At 54.9% G+C, this 10,058-nt stretch overlaps 1 protein-coding gene across 2 annotated transcripts in view; it reads left to right on the plus strand.

Moving 5' to 3' along the window:
- Positions 1-10,058, plus strand: part of TIE1 (tyrosine kinase with immunoglobulin like and EGF like domains 1) — an 18,498-nt gene extending 8,440 nt beyond the window's left edge. For both annotated transcript variants that reach the window (XM_036892879.2, XM_036892880.2), the window contains exons 10-23: positions 302-460; positions 649-786; positions 983-1,279; positions 1,903-2,193; positions 2,527-2,717; positions 4,948-5,158; positions 5,309-5,419; positions 5,629-5,819; positions 6,713-6,826; positions 6,930-7,000; positions 8,247-8,287; positions 8,368-8,464; positions 8,547-8,646; positions 9,593-10,058. In XM_036892879.2, coding sequence (XP_036748774.2) covers positions 302-460; positions 649-786; positions 983-1,279; positions 1,903-2,193; positions 2,527-2,717; positions 4,948-5,158; positions 5,309-5,419; positions 5,629-5,819; positions 6,713-6,826; positions 6,930-7,000; positions 8,247-8,287; positions 8,368-8,464; positions 8,547-8,646; positions 9,593-9,664 — 2,084 coding nt within the window. In that variant the 3' untranslated portion in view covers positions 9,665-10,058. The remainder of the gene's footprint in view (positions 1-301; positions 461-648; positions 787-982; positions 1,280-1,902; positions 2,194-2,526; positions 2,718-4,947; positions 5,159-5,308; positions 5,420-5,628; positions 5,820-6,712; positions 6,827-6,929; positions 7,001-8,246; positions 8,288-8,367; positions 8,465-8,546; positions 8,647-9,592) is intronic.

Raw genomic sequence — 10,058 nt, forward strand, 5'->3', positions numbered from 1 at the left:
AGAGTGCCTATCCCCAAGCCCCATCTCACCAAGTCACTGCCTCACTTAACACCTTTAGGGATACCCTCATGCCCTCGTTGCCGGATCCTTGGGCCCTGAGTGGCTCAGGGGCAGAATGCTGTCCTCCCCAGCCCTGGCCGCTCTGGGCATCTCTTGAACTTGGTCTCTCCCAGCCCAGAGGGGCCCCAGATCCAAATCCAGACCCAGAAGTGTCTCTGGTGGCCAGAGCGCAGAATCCTCCCATTTTCCTGAGGACTGGGCGGGCTGTCTGGGCCCTGCCTGACCTCAAGTCTCCTGGCAGAGCCCCCTGTGGCCCTGACTGCTCCGCGGCTCCTGGCCAAGCAGAGCCGCCAGCTGGTGGTATCCCCGCTGGTCTCCTTCTCTGGGGACGGACCCATTGCCTCTGTGCGCCTACACTACCGGTCCCAGGACAGCACCAGGGCCTGGTCTACCATTGTGGGTGAGTGGAGAGAGAGCTGGGGATGGGAGAGGGCTGCAGCAGGTCAGGGCTGTCAGATAGTAGTACAAGTGCAAGGGGAGGATGGAAAGGGAGAGAGAAGGCAACAGGAGAAGAGAGGGCTCCAGGGAGAAGGGCAACTTCCGGGGAAGGTTGGGACTGAATGACGTGTGCTGTACACTCCACTCCAGTGGACCCCAGTGAGAACGTGACATTAATGAACCTGAGGCCGAAGACAGAATACAGTGTCCGTGTGCAGCTGAGCCGGCCAGGGGAAGGCGGGGAGGGGGGCTGGGGGCCTCCCTCCCTCATGACCACAGACTGTCCTGGTGAGAGGCCAAGAGCCATCCCTTCCTGTCCCCCAGGGCTCACTGCCCTGTGCACTCAGGGGTTGTTACGTCTTGTCCACTCCAGGGGCCCCTGCCTTTCCCGCTGGAGGTTGTCCCACCCTATCCCCGGGGATCACTGTCCCATCTGGCCCCAAGGACCCACTGGACAGTCCTGACCCCTGACCTCCGGCCTCAGAGCCCTTGTTGCAGCCATGGCTGGAGGGCTGGCATGTGGAGGGCCCTGACCGGTTGCGGGTGAGCTGGTCCTTACACTCGGTGCCTGGCCCACTGGTGGGCGATGGTTTCCTGCTGCGCCTGTGGGACGGGGCACGGGGACAGGAGCGGCGGGAGAACGTCTCATCCCCCCAGGCCCGCACCGCCCTCCTGATGGGACTCACGCCTGGCACCCATTACCAGCTGGATGTGCGGCTCTACCACTGCACCCTCCTGGGCCCCGCCTCACCGCCCGCACATGTGCTTCTTCCCCCCAGTGGTATGCTCAGCAAGGGGGTGATGGGCTTGGGATGAGGGGGTTACACAGGGAACACATAAGCCCCAAAGGACATGGGAGGTAACAGGATACCGGATGGACATAGGAGGCACACGGGAAAGCGTAGGGACAAGGAGGACCCAGGATATCAGACAGACACAACAGGGAGCATATGAGATTGGGAAGGAAGATGTCAGATACCTGGGGACGTGGGTCACCAGTAGCATATGGGCGACCATGTGGAGGCGAGCATGGGGAGGTCATGGTTCATGTGGAGCATAAGGGCAGTGGGGAGGGTACAGGGCACCAGAAGGACATAGGACTTGGGGGCTACGTGGCATGGGGGGACATGGAGAGGACGCAGGACACTGGGAAGATCTGGACAGCAGGAAGATGTGGCATATAAGAGAAGAGGGGAAGCAGAAGCTCAGGGGAGAAGGGGGCCATGGGGAGAGGAATTCAGCCCAGGAGGGGAAGGAGGAGGTTGGTGGGGTATGGGGTAACTCCCATTCTGGGGTCCACAGAGCAGGGAACAGAGGGATATCTGTTACAGCAGGTCCGTCTAGCTCCCCAGCTACATACCTTGGTCCTGTCTGAGCTCTGCCTTCCCACCGCCATCTCCCCAGGGCCTCCAGCCCCTCGACACCTCCATGCCCACGCCCTCTCAGACTCTGAGATCCAGCTGATGTGGCAGCGTCCAGAGGCTCCAGCAGGACCTATATCCAAGTACATTGTGGAGGTGCAGGTGGCTGGGGGCTCAGGAGACCCACTGTGGATGGACGTGGACAGGCCCGAGGAGACAAGCACCACTGTCCGTGGCCTCAATGCCAGTACACGCTACCTCTTCCGTGTGCGGGCCAGTGTCCAGGGTCCTGGGGACTGGAGCAATGTGGTAGAAGAGTCCACTCTGGGCAATGGTGAGAGAGCAGGGCCCATGGGAACTCCTGGGATCCGTCTCAGTGTGCTGTCCCTCCACGTGTTCCCCAGCCTGGGAGCTAAAGCATCCTAGGCCCCTCCCAACAAGCAACATGAGCCCTAGGACTGAAAGCCCTGACTCTTCCCTTCTTATGATCCATTGTCCTCATGCTGGGAAAACCATGTCACTCCTGTGATTTATTGGCCATAGGCGTGATATCCGTGGTCCCTCCCTTGTACTGGGATCTCTGACCTCTCCCTCTGTGTGACCCCCTGGTGGTCTCTGGGTTCTCTGACCCAGGCATCCTCATGATCTGCCCCTCTATTGTGTGCAGGGCTGCAGAGCGAGGACCCAGTCCAGGAGGTCCAGGCAGCTGAAGAGGGTCTGGACCGACAGCTGATACTGGCCGTGGTGGGCTCTGCATCTGCCACCTGCCTCACCATCCTGGCTGCCCTCTTAACCCTGGTGTGCATCCGCAAAAGCTGCCTGCATCGTAGACGCACCTTCACCTACCAGTCAGGATCGGTCAGTCACCTGCATCCACCCGAGGGCACATGTGTGCAGACCCTGTGTAGATATGTTTTTGCCTATGTAATTGTACACCCCAAGTGTGTGTGTGCATGTATGTGTGTTTATGTCGCTACACTCAGCAACTTGCAAGGGCACAAAATACAGGTTTGTTTCTTTGTTTTTTAGAACTGAATTCAGCTCATGAGCCCATTTATATTAGTGGTGAAATATTTAGTATTCCCCATGCAAAATAACTCGGTTATGTCCGTATTCTGCCATGGGCAGATTGGGGTTTTTCCCCTTCTCATTAGGAGTGATCTAAGGCTCAGCAGCACAGTGATAACACAGAAGGACACCTGGGCTTCTAGCGGGCTGTCCTGGGAGGCCCTCCCTGACTTGGGGGCCAGCCTCCAACTGCACACACCTGTGGCTGATGCCCTCAGCCTCCTGGGGCCTCTGGCCTACAGGCCACACAGGCTGTGAGTTCCTCATCCCAACCTCCATCACCGCAAACTCCAGGGCCTCCTTTGGGAGATGAAGAACTCTGTGGTGCTTCCCTGTATGCTGACAGGGCCCTCAGACCAACTGCCCTACCGTACCCCTCATACTCCTGTCTCTGCCACTCTGAAGCTGTGCTGGGCCCACAGCCTCACCTGTCACTCCTTGACAAAGGAAGCTCCAGCCTCCACTCTTCACGGCCTCCCTGTAAACCTACCTGAGCTTTTGTCCTTCTGGGGCCCACACACCTCCAGCCCACAGGCCCACACATAGGGGTGAGGCTGGGGGTGGGGAGCCGGCTCCTCAGGGACCCAGTGTCACCTCATCTTGTCACCTCCTCCCATCTCTTGCTACCCGCTGTCCCGCCTCTGAGATCTTCCCCGCTGTTGTCACTTAGGACCCAAACTCTGCTGTTGGTCCTCCAGGCCCAGGCCCTTGATATTTACAGCCAAGCTTTGGCATTTCAAAAAAAGCCCTCCTCTCTCCCAAGGGCTGATCCTTGTGATAGAAAGCCTAGTGTCCATGGCTATTATCTCTGCTGTGCCTTTAAAAAGCTCCCTTCAGAGCCTCAATTGGCTTCTTTGTTCTGTTGGCCCTCCATCTGAGGTCAGCACCCTGAAAGCCCACTGCTGAGGTGGGGGAAGGGCGATGGGATACAGATGGCCTTTCACGTAGTACCCTAACATATATCAGGATGTAGCCTATGTGCACCGCGAGGGGGTATGTGTGTGCTGCATATGAGCGTACATGTGCATCCACTGGCAGGCACACCATATCCACTGTGTATATGGATGTGTCCCGGTTGTGCTCTCCCAAGACCACATGTGCATGAATACCTCTGCATGGATGCACCTGCCCCCAGTGCCACTACGAGAACATGTGTGTGCATTCTGACGTGTGTCTTCAGCTGTCATGTGTCATGTGAGTCTGTGTGATCCATGTCCTCATCAGCTGGGCTTCAACTCACTTAGGGAGTCCCACCACCAGGTCCATCTTTCCCTTCTCTCAGGTCTTGTATTGGCATTGCTCTTGATCCTGTTCAACTGTTTCCTTTTCATGCCGTCAGCCCTGCCCAGATGGCCCAGCTCATACTGAGTTGTGAGAAGTAGATATTCCTCTTGTCATGGGCTTTCTATCTTTGGGTCCCAGCAGTTTTAGAGCTCTGGATGGATGCCAGGGAGGTAGATGGCACTTAACTCTGGTACTATGGAGAAAACCTCTCCAGTGACTCCCAGCAAGTCAGAATTTGGCATGTAGTAGCTCAATAAATGTACCCTAGTCTATTGTCCAAGACTGGGATGCCTGCTAGAGCATTCCTGGTGACCAAAAGGCCTGGCTGTGGAATCAGCACAATAATGGGATCTCACTGCTTCTCATTACAGCTCATCTAATTCCTTTCTGTTTTAAATGTTAGAAATATCCTTCCATTAACTCACATCATGACTTCTAGCAACTTCACCCACTCCCTGTCTTTCCAGAGCCCCACACACCTGATCCCCAGGCTGTGGCCTCTGCATTTCTCTCCCTGGGTATTTGTCCACTCAACAGCCCACCCATGGCTCCATCTCCTATGATTCTGTCTCAGAATGTGCCCTCTATTTACATGTCTGTCCCTGGCTGACCACCAAGGTGCCTCTCTGGGTCTCTGTCCACTTGTCTAACTACTCTTTGTATGCTATTTATGCCTCTTGCTGGCCCCAAGTCTGTTGTGTGCACTGTATCCCCACTTGTCCCATATCCTATGAAGGGTGAGGAGACCATCCTGCAGTTCAGCTCGGGCACCTTGACCCTGACCCGGCGGCCAAAACCACAGCCTGAGCCCCTGAGCTACCCAGTGCTGGAGTGGGAGGACATCACCTTTGAGGACCTCATCGGGGAGGGGAACTTCGGCCAAGTCATCCGGGCCATGATCAAGAAGGATGGGCTCAAGATGAACGCAGCCATCAAGATGCTGAAAGGTCCTCTGAAAGTGACCCCTGACCTCTTCCTTTGTCCCACAGTTCCCAGCCCTACCTGACTTTCCCCAGCAACTGACCCCAGCTCTCACCAGCCCATGCCCTTTCTCCAGAATTATTTCTGGCAAAAGTGATACTGGATTCCTTCCACAGAGTATGCCTCTGAAAATGACCACCGTGACTTTGCGGGAGAGCTGGAAGTTCTGTGCAAACTGGGGCACCATCCCAATATCATCAACCTCTTGGGGGCCTGTGAAAACCGAGGTAGGCCCCTAACTCATCACCTACTCCTTCTTCCACACCCCCATCACCAGCCGTCCCTTCCGCATCAGTAGCTTGCTGGGAGCTTCAGGTTCCCTGAACATCACTACCAGTTCTCCTTCATGTCAGGCTCCCTGTCACCACCACTGGGTGCCTGTTGCCACAAGGCTGCCTCTATATAAACAACCACCATGTATCTCCCCACCTCCCAGGTTACTTGTATATCGCTATTGAATATGCCCCCTATGGGAACCTGCTAGACTTTCTACGGAAGAGCCGGGTCCTGGAAACAGACCCAGCTTTTGCCCGGGAACATGGAACAGCCTCCACCCTCAGCTCCCGACAGCTGCTGCGCTTTGCCAGCGATGCTGCCAATGGCATGCAGTACCTGAGTGAGAAGCAGGTGTGTGGAGGGGGAGGGAGGGCGTGCCAGAGGGAGAGGGGAGGCCGCTGGACCGACTTCAGTGGATAAAGCCAGCAGGCTGTTATTGGATGTGTGATTGAGGAATAGGGAAGGATGTGACCCCAAGTCGCTGGCCTGGGTGAGTGGGTGAGAGCATAGGGTGAGAAACAGGTCTAGAGGAGGTCCTTTGTTTGAAGCATCCAAGGGACATCTTGGGGGAGGGGTTGAGTTAGCAGTTCTAGATGGCAGCCTAGAGCTCACGAGAGGGACCCGGGCGAGAGGCAGTAATCTGGGAGGCTATCACCCAAGGATGGCAGTTCTGTGGAGGGAGACCCAAGCCCAAGTCCTGTGTGAATGAAAGGGGAGAGGGGTCGGGAGCAGGAGGACAGTGGGAGACCGAGGGAAGAGATTCCAAGTCAGTCAAGTCTGGCTCTCTCTGAAAGTAGAGGGGATGGGGTTGAAGGAGAGAGGTCTCTGAGGAGGGTGGAGGCTAAGTGGGGAGACTTGGAACTCAAGGGAAAGGGTCATTTGGGGCAAGAGAAAGGGCTGCCCAATCTCATCAGTGAGAGTAGAGGAGAACTTGGGAGGGAGAGATGGGTAAGGAGCATGCAAAAAGGGGAAGGTGCAGTGTGGTCACCAGGGAAAAGCCCACCATTGTCCCAGGAAGAGGGATACAGCCTGAGCTTGGCCATGGCCACCCCACAGAAAGGAAAGGATAACAGCACTGATTTTTCTCAGACAGGAGTCGCTGACCCAGGATGAGGCCTGGGAAGGGGGGAAGAAGAGTGAGGGGCTAGATAAGGCAAGGAGGGTGCCCACAAAGACCGCTTACTGGCCCAGGAGCCCTGGCTCGCACATCCGTAGTCTTCACTGACTTCTGATTGTGCCTGCAGTTCATCCATAGGGACCTGGCTGCCCGAAATGTGCTGGTGGGAGAGAATCTGGCCTCCAAGATTGCAGATTTTGGGCTTTCTCGGGGGGAGGAGGTTTATGTGAAGAAGACAATGGTAAGTGTCAGTCCTCCCCATCAGTTCCATGCCTAGCCCTGCTCCCAGAGTGCTCTAAACAGACTTCTCCTCCTTACTAACCCCTCAAACCACTCTCTCTCAGGGGCGTCTCCCTGTGCGATGGATGGCCATTGAGTCTCTGAACTACAGTGTCTATACCACCAAGAGTGACGTGTGAGTATGGCAGTGGGAAGGGGCAGGAGGGCTCGGTCCCCCGAGATGAACACAGGCATAACCTGGGTGCGTCCCAGAAGTGTCTCAGGAAGGGTAAGGCATGATTTGGTTGTCCGTAGGGTGTGTTCCAGGTGTGACACAGGTATGTCTTGGGTATACCTTGGCAATGCTCAGCCAGTGAGTGAGTGGGGAGTTTGCTGGAAGGAGATTTTGTCTTGAAAGGTGTTTCAGGGTAGGACTGGGGTATGAGTAGTTTAGTGCTCTGTTTGTCTATGAGACTGGGGGATGCCTTGGAGAGGTTTTGCTAGTAGATAATACCTGGGTGGATGGAGAGACCACTCAAGGAATTCTCTCACTTTCCTCTCTGAAGGGGAGGGTCACTCCCACCTGTGGCTCTAACCAGAACATCACCCCAGTTCCCTTCCTGTTCTCCCCAACCCCAGATGACCATCCTGCCCTGTTCTACAGGGAACCTGCCCTGCCCAGCCCTCTGGCCCTGACTTTGCCCATGTGCCCCTAGCCCTTTGACCTGGCCTGGCCTGCTCACTGTCCACTGCACTGACCACCTGCTTCCTGCTTCTGCTCCCAAGTCTCCTACATTCCCTCCCCCAACTAGAACACCCAGCCTGGTCTCAACGGCACGAGGTGGTTATAGAATAAGGAGCAGTTAAGAGCAAGGGCTTTGGAGTCAGACTGTCAGGATTTGAATACCAGCTCTGCCACTTACTAGCTGTGTGACCTTGGGCAAGCTAACTAACCTCTCTGTGACTGAGTGTCTATCTACAAAAGGGGGATAATCATAGTATTGGTGTGCAGGTTAAATGAATTAACATATATGGAGAGAGGTCTCTGAGGAGGGTGGAGGCTAAGTGGGGAGACTTGGAACTCAAGGGAAAGGGTCATTTGGGGCAAGAGAAAGGGCTGCCCAATCTCATCAGTGAGAGTAGAGGAGAGCTTGGGAGGGAGAGAAGCGTAGGGAGCATGCAGAAAGGGGAAGGTGCAGTGTGGTCACCAGGGAAAAGCCCACCATTATATGCCTGACCTATAGTAAATCTGTAATAAAACCGTTAGCTATGATTACATTGAGGGGCTGTGAAGAAGTTTCAGTGGAGCACAGACAACAGCTGGCAAAGGCCAGGGTAGACACATGCAGGGGCTAACAAGGGCTGCCTACTTTGGGTAGATAGACACTAACCTGCAGGTGCCAGGGCCTGGAAGGTAACTAAGTTCACCCTCCTCATTTCAGGTGGTCCTTTGGGGTCCTCCTCTGGGAGATTGTGAGCCTTGGTGAGTCCCCAGCCCCCATTCCCCAGGGTGTCCCTAGCTTCCTCCCTGGGCCCTGGACTGAGAGCCTTGCCCTCCTGCAGGGGGCACACCCTACTGTGGCATGACCTGCGCTGAGCTCTATGAGAAGCTCCCTCAGGGCTACCGCATGGAGCAGCCTCGGAACTGTGACGATGAAGTGTGAGTCCCCTCAGCCTGAAGCCCTGGGACCCCGGCACCCCAGGTGGCCCTGACCCTCAGCTCAGCACAGCCCTGTCTGCAGGTACGAGCTGATGCGACAGTGCTGGAGGGACCGCCCATACGAGCGACCCCCCTTTGCCCAGATCGCGCTGCAGCTGGGCCGAATGCTGGAAGCCAGGAAGGTGAGGAGACTGGGAGCGATAGGCACTGAGACTCACTGGGCTCACAGAGGTGCCCTCTCATTGCAGCCAGAGGGCAGAAGCCTCCATGTTCCTGTGCCCACTGTGGCTGCCACCACAACTAGGCCAGGCCCCAGAATATAGCTTTCCTTTCCAGCTCTTGATGGGTTGGACACTATGCCCTTCTAAACTCTTCAAAGCCATTGTTAGCACCAGCAGCAAATCCCTCCCCCAAGCCCCAGGCCCCAGACTGCTGGCCTGTCCTCCTCTGCTGGGGCCTTCTGCCCATTCTCATCTGGGACACCTCTCCTCACCTGGCACAGAGCCAGAGTACAATGCACGAGTGATCAACTAACCAAATGGATGGATGGGTGGATGAAAGAATGAATGATATAGTAACCAAATGAATGAATGAATAGAATTAGTGGATGGATGATATATAATAATCATATAAGTAAACACACAACTAAAAACAGATCTTAATAACCATGTGAATGAGTGAATTATCAAATAAATATAAAGAAATATATCAAAATGAGTAAATGCAAAAAGAACACTTCTTATGAATTAATGACTAAATAGCTCTAGGAATAAGTAAGCTACCTTAAGAATGAAGTAATGATCAAATACAAATAAGTAAATCATAAAAAATAACTTTATGAGTAGATGAATAAGTTCATGAATGAATGAATGAGCAAACGACTCATTGGATAACTGCATGAAAAAAATTCTAACACCTGTATCAGGGCCTCTCATCTGAACCTCCAGCTGTGGTCTGATGCCCTCACCATTCTGGGTTGGTGAAGGCCACCCTTGGCCATGGGGCCATCTTGAATCTCCAGAACAAATCATCGTCTCTTAAAATATCCCAACCACATAGAAGCCAAGGACCTCCAGGCCAGAGTCACCACTACCCCTGGCCCCCACTAAAACTTGCTCTGCTCCCCAGGCCTATGTGAACATGTCGCTGTTTGAGAACTTCACCTACGCAGGCATCGATGCCACAGCCGAGGAGGCCTGAGCCACCACCACCAACAACCTGGCTCTGCTGGCCAGAGCAAACTGCGCTCTCCGCAGTCGATGACTGCGGATCCTCGTAGCCTCTGACCTGAGCTGCCTAAGGATTTTTTTTAACTTAAGGAAGAAAAGAGGGGCCCCAGGGATGGGGTGGGCATAAGGGAGTTGGGTCCCTGTGCTTTGCAGTTGCTCCCATGTTTCTGCTGTTACGCTTCTTGCTGCCCTTCACATCCTTCCTTCTGGATCAGCGGCTGCACACGTGCATTCCTCTTCCACTCCCTAGCACCCCTACTTCAGCTCCTCCAGCCGAGCCAGCACCTGCGCCGCTAACACGCCCCACTCAGCTACTTCCACTGCCGGCCTTGTAACTAGAGAAAATAAATGCTCTGAGAAGCTCC

The sequence above is a fragment of the Manis pentadactyla genome, chromosome 4, assembly GCF_030020395.1.
Source record: "Manis pentadactyla isolate mManPen7 chromosome 4, mManPen7.hap1, whole genome shotgun sequence".
Lineage (NCBI taxonomy): Eukaryota > Metazoa > Chordata > Mammalia > Pholidota > Manidae > Manis > Manis pentadactyla.